Consider the following 17259-nt stretch of genomic DNA (forward strand, 5'->3'; position numbering starts at 1 on the left):
TTGATGGCCTTCTACGGCTTTGAATCGACTGCTATTAAAAAGTAAACATTTTTACTCGCCCCCACTTGTCAGTCACAGTTTGTGATATTTTCATGTTTTTATCATTAGAATAGTAAGGTTTTGTATTCGCTTTCACCGAACAAAATCATGTGATAATAAGGGTCTGAAACTGTGAGACATATGAAAGTTAAAATGATAAGGATTCAAACAATAATGCGAGCAGAATTTGAGCGGACCACTGATTGTGGTCCATGACCACTAGTCACGATGTTCCACGAAATATTTATTACAACGTTAAGATTGCGGCTGTGTATATGATCATCTTTAACTTCAATCTCTAAATTGGAGTTTTTAACTTCGATAAAAGACTGTTCTTAGTTTTTTTTAGATTTTAACTAAAAATACTAAAAACCGTCTATTAAATAAGAGATATAAGAGCATTATTAACGGGAGTTCTTAAAAAAGGTTTTTAATTTTATTACAATTTTAAAAAAATGAAAAATAGAGGTTAGGTGGAGATACGTCTCGGAAGAAGAAACGTATCTTAGTGACATGTGTCACAATATGAGAAGGTGAAGGAAAAGTGAGTTTGGTCTCTCTCTCTTTCTCTCGATACGAACGGCAAATTCTCATCATCTATCTATCTATCAACATGGCAACAATGGCGATTCGTGCCGTAGCCAGCAGAAAAAACCCTAGTGGGCCTTAAAGGAGGCATCTTCGAGGCTTCTTGGTTTCCGATCAATCCAGACCTTCACGCTTCTTAACCTCCCCTATGATTACAGCGCGCTGGAGCCGGCGATCAGCGGCGAGATCATGCAGATCCATCACCAGAAGCATCACCAGGCATACGTCACAACGTGAGGGAGGTGATATAGTAAACCCGAGCGTGTAAGTTGAGTCCTTTTCTTCTTTCTCGTCGTCACTCACCTACTTACCCGTTTCTTCTCATCACAAAGGTTTGATCAATGATTCTTGATTGGGAAGTTAGTTACTTTTGGTGGTTTCTTAAATGTGAACTCTGATACGTGAAGCTGCTTGTATGGGTTCGTTTCTTAGTTCCATGAGTTTCTCCTCGACAGAACGCTGATCACTTTTTCTCTAGGTACTTTGGTTTGTAGATTCTTGAATCATGTGCTCTTTGGTCAATGTGAACTCCATGATACGCGAAGCTGCTTGTATGGTTTCTTTTCTTGGATCCATGAGTTTCCTCTGTATTGCTCTCCTGATTTTGTTTTGTTTTCGTTATGTAGATGATTAACTATTGGTTATATACAAAAATATATGTATGTGTGTGATCAGGTTGCTGATGTGAAGAAGAACATAGAGATTGTGTTGGGAGTTGTTGCATATCCTGCTGCAGAACAAATGGAAACATAACCAAAGGCAAAAGCCAGATTCTCCTTCTCTGTTACTTATACTTCAATAGAACAGCAACAATGTAGAGTCGTCAGAGCTAGCGTCCTCGGCGGCGGTGGAGGAGGTTCCGGTGGTAGCGAGAGCTGCGTTGCGGTGAGGGAGGATTATGCCGACGAGGAAGATTTCGTGAAGGCTGGTGGTTCGGATATTATGTTCGTTCAAATGCAGCAGAACAAAGACATGGATGAAAAGTCTAAGCTAGTTGATGAAACAACCACACTATTACAGGACTAGCTGTTGCTTTATCAGGTACACTGAATGGAACTAAAACGTTGCTTATTGGATTTGCAGTTTCTTTAATGGGTTGATAAAACTTTGCAGGCAACTACTTCAGAGTACAAAGTATACCAAGACTAAGTCCTGAGTAACTCTGTAAAGTTTGCTCAGGTGAAGAAAACACTTGCTATGATTTTGAATGGAGTAAATATGAGGTTTGTACTATATACATCACATGATTAATGTTACAAGGCTCGAAAACGTTCAACGTTACAACTTACAATCCTTTGTTCTTCCTTCTCATGCTCTTCTTTTCTTTCTCCTTCTCGTATTCTTTCTTTTCATGTTCAAAATATTCATATAAATCTAAAACAATTTCTATCTTGTAAACAATTTTTATAAACCATTTTCATCTTATGGTATCTTCTTCTCAAAACAATTTTTTTTCATAAGAACCCCTCATCTCAATAAGAGACTTGCATTGGAGGCGCTAAATTTGTTGGTCTCTCGATTATGTCTCTTAACCTCACATTTACTACTTAATAATATTAAACAAATATTAAGAGACCCAAAAAGGAGCTCTAGAATAATCATGCTCTAAGAGTCGTCTCTTAGCCGAAAAATATATAAAAAAAGTCAAATCATGAGTTATGAACCCTAGCTAAGAGACCGGATCGAGTTAATCATGCTCTTAGGTTCGAAACTGTTATTAATAAATTTAATATGCAATATTTCGTGATTAGATGCAAATAAAACAGATGTTTGCCATTTCTAATAATCTGGTTAATTGGTAGCTTAAATAAAAGGATCGTAGTTTACCTTGAACTAAAATATTTATACAATTATCTTTGGTGAGTCTTTAATATTAACCATTAAAAATGAATAGAAAAAAGAAGATTTTCTTTTTGACAAAAACATATGAAAGACTAGCAATTGTTTTTTGATCAAAAAAAAAAAAGACTAGCAATTGCTATAATTTTCTCAACAGTACTTGACAGTATTTTAATAGTTGATGATTTTTCACGTTAAAGTATATTGTTGAAAATTTATGAAATTTTTACATGTTCTCGCACGTAGCATTTACTAGTCAACATGTGAATTAAATGCGATGTGGAAAATGCAGGTAAGAAAAACAAATTATGATCTATTGAGATCATTTCATGGTTTTAAATGAGTGACAGAAAATTCAATACAGATAATCATTTATCTATCTATCTATTATTATAAAAGAAAGTTTCTCTCATTTTTAGGCCATCAACGTCATATGTCAGGCTGACATGTGTTCAGGAAGATTAAACTCAGTGTTTCATTTATTTCTTTTGTGATGGGCTTTGATTTACCTGTGTGTTTAAGTGTTTGACCTCTAGCCAGAAAGGTGTTTTACAAACTTAGGGTTCATTGTCTTCTTCGAACTGTCCTTCTCCAATATGCGACGTCTTTAGCCAGCCATGGAGATTCAGCATGTCGTTTCGGAGGAATCGTTTCGAGGAGACTATGTGTCATGGTGAGATTTCGTTGTTTCGTTTTCACTTAATGAATCATCAGAGATGGTTCGATTTGTCTGGATTCAATGTTGTTACTAATCTTCTTAACTCCCTCAATGCCCATCAAGCACGACGCTCTCATTCAATGATATTTATCCCTGTCAGAGCCGGTGTTTCTCCACTTATAAATAGGTAAGACTTTATCCTTTAAACATTGTCTCCTAAAAACTTATTTGCAGTATGATGGTTAATTCATGTGTTCTTCGTGATTTGAAAGCTGGCCACTTTTCTTCCACCCTCGAAGTGAGGCTACTGATTTTTTTGGGAAGCTATAGGAACGTCGGAGTTGATGGGAGTCGATATGCTTCTCCTAGATGCCAAGGTTTTCCGATCTTAGATCTCAAAATTAATTTTTAAAAATGTTTTCCGTGGGTTTCTGCTCTTGAATCTCAAGTATATTGTTTTTTTTTTCAATTTTGGGTCTTGCCATTCATAAATTTTCAATTGTTTAATATAGATTTCTCAGGTTTTCCGATCTTAGATATCATGTTCATTTTCTTAAACTTTTCTGGTACTCTTCCATTCAGATATCTATCTCGAACAACAGCGCGTCCACGGTTTGCTCAGGTGTGAAGCTAGAGAACATAAGGAAGAGCTCCAAAAGCGTCATTATGCTCAAGTACGTTACCTGGATGTAAAAAGAGGAGACAAAGCAGGGTTAGTAAGGGGTTAACGGAGCGGGGAAGATGACCCAGCTCATGATCATCAAGAACCCGATTCAGGTTACATTATCAAGGCCAACCCAATATAAAAGTTACATTCTTGAGCCAAGAGTTCGAGGTTTCCATGAGCAGGACTGTGAAGGAAGAGTTCATGGGTGCTTTCAAGGAAGAGATGAGATAACCAAGAAGCTGGAGAAAATTCAGAAGGCTATTGAAGGGTCTGTTGATGGTTTGGAACTTATGGGGAGGTTCTTAGACGAGTTTGATATGTTGCAGAGAAGATCTCAAGCTGTGAACTTAGACATGGTCTATGTTAAAGTTAGTAAGCTGATACCGGGGTTAGGGTTTGTACCGGAGGATGCTGATGGGCTTGTGGCTTCGTTTAGCGGTGGATGGCAAATGATAATGTCACTCAGAAATATTCAGCTTTGGGTAGGAACAGAATAAACACACATTGAATGGTCTGCATTTAGAAGCAAACCGTTTGAATCTTGATACTATTGAATGGCTTGAAGGCTATTTGCAAAAGAAAGAGGTGCCTATGGTTATAATCTCACACGACAGAGCCTTCCTTGATCAGTTGTGTACCAAAATTGTGGAAGCCGAGATGGCTGTTCGAAGAACATTTGAGGGTAACTACTGTCAGTATATGATCTCAAAGGTAGAGTGATTGAAACTCAGAATACAGCTTGGGAAAAACAGCAGAAAGAGACTGAATCAACTAAGGACTTAATTGCTAGGCTTGACGTGGGTGAAAACTTTGGCCGTGTTCAACTGTCGAAAAGATTAGGTGGTTGAAATGCTTCAATGATTTCCTAAGCACAACTGGTATGTCAATTTTTTCTGTTCTGATTTTCGTTGGAATCATATTTTTTTTGTTTGTGAGCTGTCTCAAAAATTTATGGATACATTTTTAAAGCTGCGTTTGGTGGTGCTCGATTCCTGGTCGGTTTGCGGGTTGTAAGCTTCCGTCTTTTTTTTTGTTTCAGTAGAAACGATCTTCTTCATAAACATGTTTGTTTGGTTTCTTTCTTCAGCTGGTGTGATGACAAGCCCCTTCTCAAGCGGGCTCCAGGAAATTGAAGAGTTAAATAAATAACCAAGGGTTAAATTAATATTTATCTTCTTCTTTCTAATCTGACCTTTTTTCGTAACAACTCTAATCTTTCCTTTATAATTCTTCTTCTCATGTTTCAGGATTACATAATTTACATTGAGGATATGCAATTCTCTCCAATCAACACACTATCTTATCAAACACTGATTCATTTGACCAAGATTTTCATTAAAAATAATTATATTTTAAATATCTTTTAAAAGTATTATTTTCTTTTTTATAAAATTACTGTAATGCAAACCTATTTTCATTAAATATATATCAGAAAAATCATATCTAATTTTTAATAATGTGATGTAATTATTTTTGCATATATATATATATATATATATATATATCATCAATGTGAGATTCAATGAATTTATTACATCAAAATAACAAGTTTCTATTTGTATACAATTTGTTGGAACTTTTTTTTCATACATCGTAAAAATCTTAATCTAATGTTCTGATTTTTCGATTTATAGTAGAAAAATTTCCTAGGATAGACCTAAAAATTCTTTTTGTCACAAATATAGATTTTTAAAATAAAAATGACCAAAACAGAATTAAATGTTTTATCAAAAGAATTGAATATACACTTATATCCTAGGGTTAATTAATCTAGATATTAGGGTTTAGAGTTAAGGGGAGGGGTTTAGGGTTTAGGATTTAGGGTTTAAGGTTTAGGGTTTAGGGTTTAGAGTTGAGCAGTAGGGTTTTGGGGATAGAATTTCAAATTTTTTTAAAAAAAAATTAAAATTTTCAAAATAAAAAAATGCTATTTTGTTTATTTTAGTTTTTGAGGTCTAATTAATTTATTATTATTATTTTAAACAGCTTACCATATAATTTTTTGCTTTTAAAAATAAATAATTTCTTTACAAAGTCTACATGAGTCTGTGAATGTTTGCTGTCAAAAAAATAAAAAAAAATAAATAAATAATTTCTAAAAGAATTCAATTATACTATCAACCTTTTTCATTGAAACTGACTATTTTTTTAAATTGTATATTTAACTGTTTTGCATTCATTGGACTTATTTTTAGAAAATATATACATATATATATAGTGAATGATTATAAGAAATATTATTAGATTTAGGTTAATTCCTCTGTAATATATGATATATTGTATCTACTATTAATAAAAATATGTTTAAAAATATTTATATAATCATTTCTATAATATGATATTTAATTGTTTGAATAAACAAATTATGTTAATTCATCTATATTTAAGATTTTCAATTGTTTGTTTTGGTAAAATATATTAGATTAGGTAATTCTAAAATTAGTTTTCTTTAAAAAAATTTAATTAAATAAATAAAAAATCAAATACCAACAACCAATCAAATTAAGAAAATTAATTCTAATCTCGGTAATATATGTTGGATGATCGTGTTTAATTTTCAGTCGATGAGAAAACTATTGAATGAACGGTGCAATGGGTCCCATGGGTGAAATAAACATGGAAACGATATGATTATCAGCAGTAAATTATTGGTTGAAAGAGAACACATGGGCTGTCTTGTTTGAGGAGAACACCCTTTAATCATTGGTCAAGAATGTTCAGATAGGGTACAGGTCTGAAACCACCGAGTATAGGTTTTTCAACTCCGCAGAAGCAAGATCCAACGGTGGGGTGGGTCGGGTCCCATTATCAATCAACTGTTGTCTGAGAAGTTGCCACGTGTCGCTCATCCTGATCTGTTTCAGTACTATTGCCCCAACCGAATCATAATCTCGCCCTCGCTTGCTCGCTTGGTGTAATCTCTCCTCTGTCTGAAGTCTGAACCTGGCCAAGAACCTAGCCTCTCTTAGACCACCTCTATCGGTAGCATCTAGAGGAGGTCTTGATATATTAAAGAGAAAAAATTAAATGAAAAATAAATTTATTAAGCTGAACCGCTCCTTAATTGAGTGATTATAGGAGTGGTAAAGAACTCATACGTGACATATTCGTATTGGTTGATTCTTTTTCTACGAAAGGAAAAAACGCGTGATCTTTTCTCTCTATTGTTGTCTCGGCGGTGCTCTCTTCTAATCTTCGATGTCATCGAAGAATCAGAGATGCTTTTCTGATGAAATCTCCAAAGCTTGATGATGGCTCGGTCTCTCCGTCTCTCCTCTTCGTGATTTAACGCCGACGACGACAAAGAGGAGACAGCAGTGGAGTAACGCGCCGAATCTGATATCAACGATGTCCCAGCCCCAGAATCCGATACCGACGACGTCGTGGCTCCTCCTCTCGTCCATCCTCAAGTTCCTCTCGATCAGCGACTCCAAGCTCTGCAAGTCCTTAGCCAACTCGCTGTGACTCCTCACCATCTCCTCCATCGATTTTATCGGCACCGAGTCGCTGATCTTCCACCGGTGCCTTCGATATCTCGTCTGTCTCTTCCAACATAGAGGTAGTGACTCTCGGAACCGGTTGATTCAATTCGACAACTCCTCTGACAACTTTGAGGTTTATGGTTGTCGAATCCGATGATTTTGGTGTTGTAATTAACCAAGTGTCTTCGGTTTTGATAACAGGACAGTTCGTAGCAGCTTTGGATGGTTTAGCCGTGTGGGAGACAGTAAAGGAGAAGACAGATAACATTGAAGACAAAGATCCTCCAAAGAGCAGCAAGATACAGGAAAGGAGAAGACATCTCACATTGAAGACTCTCTTCATCAAAGATATCGAACCATCTCTTCAGGTTCAGAGGTAAGCTGTCCATCCTTTAATGCGTGTTAGACATGGTTTAGGTTAGAATTAAATGGACTTTAGGATCATGTAGTTGATGGCAATTGTTTAGGTAGATACATTGACTTTCTTGATTTTTTAGTTTTAAGTACATTGATGACCATTTACACTTAACACCTACTAAACTCTCATTAAGTTTGCTTTAAAAACGACCAAGTATCCCTTTCTCATTTCATATCTCTTCTCCTTTCAAATTGCATTTCATAAAATAGAACAAGCTCTCATTCCCCATTTTTAATTCATTCCCCTTCGCTATGGATCCATTTACGTCACCTTGTAGCTTTCAAAACCTTTTAAACAGTCAACAACCATACCCCTCTGTCTCTGATGCGTCTGCCTATGGTACTGGATGGCCTGAAGAGGAAAATGAAGAAGCAGACATCGTGAGTGACCGTAAAGAAAGGCGGAAATGGTCACCAACTGAGGACAAGGTGCTCATCAGTGCTTGGTTGAATACATCTAAAGACCCTATCGTAAGCAATGACCAGAAAGCAATGGCTTTTTGGAAAAGAATTGCTACATATTTTGGGGCAAGTCCACAGGTTGCTGGTTTGCAGAAGAGAGACTCAACTGGCTGTAAATCGAGATGGGGGAAGCTTAATGAGGGCGTGTGCAAGTTTGTAGGGTGCTATGATGCAGCAACTAAACAAAAATCTAGTGGGCAAAGTGAGGATAATGTTTTAAAGCTGGCTCATCAGATATTCTTCAATGATTACAAGAGCAAGTTCACACTTGAGCATGCTTGGTTGGAGCTGAGGCATGATCAAAAATGGTGTGGAGGTCTGGCGAGTAAAAATGGTGTGACATCTAAGAGAAGAAAGGTTGATAACCAAACAGGACAGTCATCAACGTCAGTTCCATGTAGCCTTGGAGAAGAGGACGCAAATGGTGTGGAGGTCCGGCCTGCGGGTGTCAAAGCTGCAAAGAGATTAAGTAAAGCGGCTGTGAGGAAGGCTAACACTGAAGAAGCAGAAGGGAAGGTGTGTGTGGACCTTGAGAACATGTGGGACATGAGGCAAAAGGACTTTGCATTGAGAGAGAAGGTTAACAATCAAAAATTGCTTCAGAGGCTACTTGGCAAGACTGAGCCATTAATTGAACCAGAGCAAGCTTTGAAAAACAAGCTAATCAATGATCTGTTGGTTTGAGGGCGTGTATGATGTTGTTTCTGATCGATCTTGTATGGTATTGTGTCTGAGTTTGTATTGAGTTGTGTCTGAGTTTCTATGATGTTGTCTCTAAGTTTGTATGATATTGTTTCTGATATTGTCGAGTCTGTGATATGCATGTCGAGTCTGTATGATATTGTGTCTCATATTATGTCTGAGTTTGAGTTCTCGAGTCTGTATAATATTGGGTTTCAATGTATAATATTGGTTTCTATTTTATGATATTGAGTTTCAATGTATAATATTGGTTTCTATTTTATGATATTGAGTTTTAATATATAATATTGGTTTCTATCTTTTATGAGATTGAGTTTGAGTTCTCGTGACACAAACAACAAAAGAAATAAAGTGAGTGGCATGTGACGTTTGTTGTGTAACTGATCTATACATATGAATTTTGCAGGTTGATGGTTGAGAGAGATGCATGTGACACAAGCAAACAAGAAAAGGAAAAGAAACAGCAGGGAAGCATGTGACACAAACAAACAACTTTCAAATGTCGTAGCATGTGAATCCTAAAGTTCCATATGTTTCATATTCTTCCTTTATAATGTAGTAGCATGTTTAGAAAATTGTATTCTCCAAATTGTGCCAAACGGTTTCTTTCTCTCTTTTTTTGCTGCATTGTAAAATTCAAATTGTGCCAAACGTTTTCTCTCGTTTCATATTCTCTCAAACTATTTCTCTTTTGTCATCTCTCTCTTACCATTTCACTTTCAAATGTCTTCCTCTTCTTCTTCTTCACAAAATTTTGAAGATATTTCGGATGAAGCATTTGATCAACATTGGGACGAACAATTCGAGCAACTTTACACTCACCATGAAAATCGTCAAGCAGCTGCAAAGTCCAAAAAAAAGAGCTTACATTGAAAGACAACGCGAATAAGGACACATGCAGTTGTGGAACGATTATTTTAGTGAAGATGCAACATATCCTTCTTACATGTTTCGACGCCGTTTTAGAATGAACAAGTCTTTGTTCATGTGAATTGTTGATCGACTCTCCGCTGAAATTCCATACATTCAACAAAGAAGAGATGCTATTGGAAGGTTCGGTCACTCTCCATTACAAAAGGCAACAGCAGCAATTCGTATGATGGCATATGGTTGCCCAGCTGATGCAGTCGACGAATACCTCCGACTTGGTGAGACCACCGCGCTTTTATGCTTGGAACATTTTGTACAAGGAATCATAGATTTATTTGGAGAAGAATATCTAAGAAGACCCACACCAGAAGATCTTCAACGACTCCTTGATACTGGAGAGGAGCGCGGATTTCCCGGGATGATAGGAAGCATCGATTGTATGCATTGGGAGTGGAAGAATTGTCCGACCGCTTGGAAAGTTCAATATACACGTGGATCAGGAAAACCAACTATTGTTTTAGAGGCTGTAGCTTCAGAAGATCTTTGGATATGGCATGCGTTTTTCGGACCTCCGGGTACCTTAAACGATATCAATGTTCTTGATCGATCACCGATTTTTGATGATATATTACAAGGTCGAGCTCCAAAAGTCAATTATACTGTTAACGGACATAACTACCGTTTGGCTTACTATCTCACAGATGGTATTTATCCAAACTGGGCTACTTTTGTCCAATCTATTCGAGAACCGCAAGGTCCAAAAGCATCCTTATTTGCTACAAAGCAAGAAGCTGTTCGTAAAGATGTCGAGCGTGCTTTTGGGGTCTTGCAAGCTCGATTTGCCATTGTCAAAAATCCAGCTCTTTTGTGGGATAAAATAAAAATTGGAAAGATAATGAGAGCATGTATCATTCTTCATAATATGATCGTGGAAGATGAACGAGACAAGTACACACTTACTGATGTATCAGTTTTCGAACAACCGGAATCAAGCCGAAGTTCACATGTCGATTTAAACTTTTCAACACAGATGCCTACAAATCTCCATAATGTTATGGGCATGCTGACCATTCGGAATGAAGTCCGTGATAACCAAATACATCAACGACTGAAAGCTGATTTGGTTGAGAATATATGACAAAAGTTTGGAACTCCTCAAGATTTTAACTAATCAGTTTTTTCTCGTTCACGATTTGTATTTGTATTATTAATATGTTTTGTGTAATATTTATTAAAACTTTTATGTATGCTTTTATTTTAAATCATTCTACTTTAAAAAAAAAAAAAAATTTTAAGGAACCTCAATGTGGTTCTACCAATGGAGGATGAAAAATTAAATACACTAACATGAGTCCTTAAGCTATCAAATCACAAAATTAAATACTACTTTAATGTTAAGTACCCATTTGGACTCCTTACTGATGGAGGTGGTCTTACGCTTCTAGTGTAAAAGCTCCGGTTAATCATTATCTTAAATTCTTAATTAATTAGTTTTTCACTCTCTCGTAAGAAAATAAGAGTATGATTAACCAGGTTTTTAATTTGAGTTTTTTAACTCATGATTTAACATTTTTTTTGTTTTTTTTTTGTTTTTTTACACTTTTCGGTTAAGAGCCGGCTCTTGAAGCATCATTAGTGAAGTGCTTAAAAAACTTTTTAATTTGTATTTGTCTGAAAAAAAAAAAAAAATTAAAAAAAATAATCAATCGCGGACCGCCACGTGTCAGTAGGGCCCGCGAACAGTGCAAGCAACAGCAGCTTGTGACGTCTAATTAAGCACTGCTGCTTCTTCTTCTCCTCTTTCTTTTTTTTTAATTAAAAAATTGCTAAGTACCCCTTAAGCAACAAAGGTTAATGGTGCTCTTATATCTCATATTTAAGAGATGATTCTTAGTTTTTCTTAGTTAAAAGCTAAGAAACAGTTCTTAGACGAAGCTAAGAATCCCACCCTAAGAACCCGGATTAATCATGATCTAATGTACTCTTATTTGGATATCTCCTGTACAGTCTGACATGGAAGATAATTTCCACATGTCCACTAGTAAAAGATCAATCAGGTATGCATAATCCCAGTCATATTATTCTTTAATTATTAATTTAAAATTTAATTACAATTACTAAGTTGTGTGTTCATGTGTTTATTTATGTTCTGGATAGACCAGAAGATGAACTAGTGGAGCTACTTTGAGAGATGGCCAAGTGGTTTTACAAAGCCAAGTACGAAGAGAATCATCAGTCCAAGTCCAAAACTCCAAACATGATCTAGCCCTACGAAAACCCAACACTACTTTTCTTGACTACCAAGAAACAGTACCCACACACTATAACACTCTTCAAGAAGATCAAAAAACCGTCTCCTGGATCCAATACCCTCCTGAAGACGTAGTTGACCCCTTTGAATCCGAGTTCTCCTCCCAATTCTTCTTTTCTTTCGACCACCTTGATGGTCCACCTTATCCCGAGAAGCCACAAACGATAGAAGATACTATTAAACATGAGGCTCAAGCTATGGCTCCTCCTAAGTTTAGGTCCTCGGTTGTAACCGTTGGAACAAGCCATTGTGGGAGCAACCAGTCTACAAATGATCATCAGGTGACACATCCTCAGTTTCCTATGAGTGATAGAAGCAAGAACGTCGAACAAAGACTTGACACTTCGTCTGGTGGCTCGTCCGGTTGCAGCAAAGAAAATGAGAGTGGAAGAAGCGTAACCATTAGCCGTAAAAGAAAACATGTAATGGACACTGATCAAGAATCTGTATCTCAATCTGATGTTCGTCTTATGTCAACCGATGATCAAATTATGGGTAACAAATCCAGCCAACGGTCAGGATCTACCAGAAGAAGTCGTGCAGCTGAAGTTCATAATCTCTCAGAAAGGGTACGTTCTTGTCCATTACATATTAATTATTATGTGTTACGTGAACTTGCTAGTTAAAGTTATAAAAATTTTGCTATTTTTCTGATAATGGTTTATTACAGAAGAGGAGAGATCGGATCAATGAGAGAATGAAAGCTCTTCAAGAACTTATACCTCATTGCAATAGAGTAAGTTCCATTTAAGACAAAACAAGATTAAAAAAACTGGAGTGAGTTTAGTTGGGAAATTTGGGATTCTATTTCTGTCTATGTATTTGATTAGTTATATGTATTTAATCTTGTAGACTGATAAAGCGTCGATTTTGGATGAAGCCATAGACTACTTGAAATCACTTCAAATGCAACTCCAAGTGATGTGGATGGGAAGGGGAATGGCTGCAGCAGCAGCGACTCCGATGATGTTTCCAGGTGTACAATCATCTCAGTACATTAATCAAATGGCTATGCAGAGTCAGATGCAACAGCCACAATTTCCGGTTATGAACCGGCTTGTTGCACAGAGTCATCCCTGTTTAGTATGTCAAAACCCGGTTATGCAGCTGCAGATGCAAGCACAGAACCATATCTTATCTGAGCAGCTTTCGAGGTACATGGGTGGCTTTCCACCGATGCCCGCGACTACTCAGGTTAGTGAACACGTCATCGTTTTGATTTTATTTTTTTAAATAAAATTGATTGATATTTGACATGTCATGTTTACATTAAATGTAGGTGCAACAACAACCTATGGAAGAAACTCAAATCATTAAAAAATGATACTGGCTCCTAAGATTGTATCATTTAGTTACTTGCCTGATGTTAGAAACTACTGAAACAGCTCTTTTGTTTTTGTTTTTTTAGATTTTGTTGTGTGGTTCTGTGAGTGACCAGGCCGTTTGCTTGTGTTAGCTGATTCCTCTGTGGCCTCGACTATCTCCATACTCGCTGTTCTACTCTTTCTGTTCCTCCGCCCCTACAGAAACAAAACACTCCTTTACTGATATAGTGATATGGGTTGCTCAAGATTTGGACCATTGCTAGTTAAAACTTAAACAGTAATAAAGTTTTAAACAAACCCGGTGAATCTAAGTATTATGCATACCTCGCCAAAAGGGTTGTCATCCGATTCATGCACCAAATTAACAAACACATTCATTACTCTTGGATACAAATGACAAAGCAGACGTGATTAGGCTACCTCATTAGCTGGACGTTCATAGTCAACTGGATCTCTTCCAGTTATAGCTTCCAGAAGCAGGACACCAAAGCTATAGATGTCACACTCATCTCATTTAAAAGACTTGTATTAGCATATTCGGGTGTTACATACCTGATACACATACGCACATGACCTTATCACAAGGATATCAAACAGATACCAAAACGATACCATCATCACTAAAGCAGATACAGATCTTTAACTTACCCAAATGTGCCCATGACCAGGGGCGAAGCTAGACTTCTTTTTGACTGGGTGCAAAATAGTTTATAAAAAGGTAACCCATGACTATCATCATCAATCTTGATATTGCTTGCTTTTATGTCTGTAGACTACCTTTGGTTCTATAGCTTCATGTAAATAAGTAAGCCTGTTGAATTGTGGTGCAGGCCATGTTATTATCCACTTCAAGAGCTAAAGCTAGAACTTCAAGCAAAAGTATACATCTTAACCACTTACGCTTGTGCAATGCCTCCCAAGTGAGAGTGTTGAGTTTCCCCATGTCTCCATGTAACCATTGTTCTAAGTTACCACTATTCATATACTCATAAACAAGAATCATGCATACATCGCCTAATCAACCATGCATACTCACCCTTTCACATGTATTTTTTTTTTAATTCATGAACGAAGCACCTTTTCACATTCTTCTTTTTTCATTTTTGAACAACACACCTTTTTAATTAATTGATACAGTGAAGTGTTTGGTTATCTTAGAGCATGATTAATCCACAAACCCCATTAGGGTCTCTTAGTGATTATTTTAGTAATTAAATATAATTAAGAACTTTAGTTAAGAAACACCTTGATTTTGTGCTCCAATAGTAGTATCTTATTTAGGGGTTCTTGAAAAAAAAACAAGAACATGAAATAACAAAACAAGAACATGTAACATGAAACAGAACAATAACACACACCATCTTCTTCAACAACAACTCATAATACACAGAGAAGCCTACTGACCACGAGTGTCCATTCTCGATTCCTAATAACAAAAACCCAAACTTAAAAACAATTTTTACAACCTAAAAAATAAGCATACTAACACGAGCTAAACACTATCACTCAATGTTCCCAACAAGTCATTAGTAGCATATCAAAACTGATGATCAAACAAACTAAAACTAACCTTCTCACGAGAAGTCCGATTAGTTTTCTTCCCATGTTTGGCACCCTTATCGTCAGTTTCATCTTCAAGCAAAACAGACTCAACAATATCTTTAATAAAGAAAACATATATAGCATGGACATCGGCAGCATTCGTTTCCAAAACGTGAATAATTAACCCATTAGGCCATGAAGATTTTCTTTTAATAAAGTAACTTATTCGGCACGAGTTTACACTCTCAAAGATGGACAATATCAATGATGGCAGAAATAAAACAAGCAAATAGTAATACAAAATGTCTTCGCATCACAACAGAGGAAAGCTTTGTTCGTAGCTCAACAGAGTTGGATCTGATTGTGATTATAGAAGGAACAAGAAGTAACCTGCAGCTGTGAAGATGATGCCATCAAAAGAGCATTTCAATATATCATCCATATTTGGTTGCAGTTCAGTGACAGATTCCAAAGATGAAAGCACAACCTGCAAAATAAGAAAGAGTCAAAAATTATGTGAACAAACAAACAAGACTGCATAATTTGTAACATGAACCAAATAATTACTATGATGTTGTTGGAGGCAGTAGCTTTAGTATCAAGAATGGTAGCTCCGTTCAAGGCTTTGGTGATCATGGAAAAGGATGCATCACTGAGATTGGTATCGCTAGTTGGAACCACAAGGAAATTCAACTCGATCAAAAAGGATCCTTCTTTCCCCTGAACTTGTGACAAACTCGACACTGTCTGAATCAACCAAAGCGTTGGAGAAGATACAATGAGCAGATGCCAAAGTTGAGGAAGCAAACCGCTGCTGGGTTACCTTTGAAAGCAGAGTCAGTGAAAGCATACACCTTTTACAACACTAAACTCATTAGTCAATGATTCTGACAATAAACACAAGAAACTCGGAAGAGAAAGAGAAGATGATGATTTACCAGAGGATGTTGAAGATGTTGATTCTTTCTCAACGGTTTTGACCTGAGAGACGATGTTGTCATCAACCCAGAGGATCGAAACCGGAACCCTAGCTGCCCATTTATCCTAGAGCCTCTTCATCCCGCACTTGACTGCGATGATCCCTGTCCTTTTGGATCACGGCGACATCTCTCCGGGTTTCGCCTCGATGATCTGAGTCGGAGCTTCGGTGATATCGGATCCGGTGCCGTCGGTTACACCAGCATCGGAGCTGAATCGACTGATGAGGAAGAAGCTAGATTGGGGAAGAGATTGCGAGGATACAGCGGCCATGGTTTCGAATCGAATCGGAAGCAAGCTTCAATGGAGGCAGAAGAGACTCGTAAGAGGCGTCTCTTGTAACTCCTAATTAGGAAACATCTCCTCTAGCCCTGGGCATAAAATCCGTACCCGACGACCCGACCCGATACCGACCCGAAAAACCCGGTTCGGATCCTTGTCCGGCCCGTCTAAAATACCCTATTGGGTAGCATTGTTCAAGACCCGAAGAACCGATACCCGGTCGGATCTTACCCGATACCCGATCGGTTTTTCTAAGACCCGAAAATATGCTAAGCCCCTAAGCCTATTATCCCTAATCCTTTCCTCTACTTTCCATTTATCTCTCAAATCGATTCCACTTCCCAAATTCAAGTTTCCACTTCCCGAAATTTAAGCGATACTCAATCAATATTGTATATCTCTTTTGATTCAACCACAAACTGGAACCAAGTCGCCAATTTCGAAGCTCTGCGTCGTCTCCTCCATCAGAGGCGTCTCGGTCTCGTAGTCGATCGAAGGTAACTCTCGAACTCGGTCCTCTTGTTCAATTTGGAGTTGTTGTTTCAAGTTCTTGTCTGTAACTTTTTCTTTTGTGTATCATATAGATGGCGTCTTGTGAACATCCAGAGGAGAGAGTTGATCCAATGATAGAAGTGTTAATGTGCACCGAGCAATGGCTAAAATGTGAAATTAAAGTCTGTGGCAGAGGAATTATAAGACAAGAACAACTACTTAAGGAGGTGGAGGCAGAAGATAATCTTATGAGAGGTAATTTCGAATCTCTATTATTATTTTTTCCAAGTTTTATGTATGCTTGACTGCTTGTTACTAGCTTGTTACTTGTGATTTACTAACCTTTAGTTTTTTTTATTTTATTAGAATTTGAACCTGGTTTTAGGCATGAGTGAAGAAATGGTAATGGTAAGCCGTAAGCTTGTTACTTGTCATTCTTTGTACTTTTTAATCTGAATGTAAGTTTCATAGTTCATCGTATCTATATTATAATTCTTAATGTTCTTACTTCTTAGTTTCAGGTGGTAGAGAGTAGAGACTTAAGAGATGGAAACTGATTACTCGCTTCCCTTTGTTCCGCTTTGGACCTTTGCCTTGGTGTTGTT

At 37.0% G+C, this 17259-nt stretch overlaps 2 protein-coding genes and 1 pseudogene across 13 annotated transcripts; 2 read left to right on the forward strand and 1 right to left on the reverse strand.

Annotated features, from left to right (window-relative positions):
* The first annotated feature begins 523 nt into the window (after positions 1–523).
* On the forward strand, positions 524–13585 carry LOC111203357 (annotated as a pseudogene). Its single transcript, XR_007322060.1, has 12 exons — positions 524–1178; positions 1303–1668; positions 1741–3139; positions 3248–3311; positions 3397–3501; positions 3707–4502; positions 4582–4669; positions 9261–11781; positions 11882–12604; positions 12706–12771; positions 12888–13229; positions 13315–13585. The product of XR_007322060.1 is annotated as a transcription factor PIF5-like (transcript).
* On the forward strand, positions 7411–8836 carry LOC106382715 (glutathione S-transferase T3-like). Its single transcript, XM_048755774.1, has 2 exons — positions 7411–7649; positions 7990–8836. The coding sequence occupies exons 1-2, from the start codon at positions 7411–7413 to the stop codon at positions 8834–8836; spliced, it is 1086 nt and encodes a 361-aa protein (XP_048611731.1).
* LOC125585142 lies at positions 13246–16437 on the reverse strand. Of its 11 annotated transcripts, XM_048753717.1 has the most exons (9): positions 15841–16437; positions 15726–15767; positions 15470–15649; positions 15293–15389; positions 14931–14992; positions 14261–14786; positions 14009–14171; positions 13685–13912; positions 13246–13555 (listed from the first exon to the last, which is right to left on the reverse strand). In XM_048753717.1, exons 1-6 carry the CDS (start codon positions 15901–15903, stop codon positions 14757–14759), a joined length of 474 nt encoding a protein of 157 aa, XP_048609674.1. In that variant the 5' UTR covers positions 15904–16437; the 3' UTR covers positions 13246–13555; positions 13685–13912; positions 14009–14171; positions 14261–14756. The 11 variants fall into 11 exon arrangements, 3 of the variants coding, with proteins under 3 accessions (XP_048609674.1, XP_048609672.1, XP_048609673.1); XR_007322068.1 differs by having other exon boundaries at positions 13781–13912; positions 14009–14052; positions 14138–14171; ... (1 more) ...; positions 15470–15756; positions 15841–16252; XR_007322067.1 differs by having other exon boundaries at positions 14009–14052; positions 14138–14171; positions 14261–15389; positions 15470–15756; positions 15841–16251.
* Positions 16438–17259: the final 822 nt, after the last annotated feature.

This window comes from Brassica napus, chromosome C4 (genome assembly GCF_020379485.1).
Source record: "Brassica napus cultivar Da-Ae chromosome C4, Da-Ae, whole genome shotgun sequence".
Classification (NCBI taxonomy): domain Eukaryota; kingdom Viridiplantae; phylum Streptophyta; class Magnoliopsida; order Brassicales; family Brassicaceae; genus Brassica; species Brassica napus.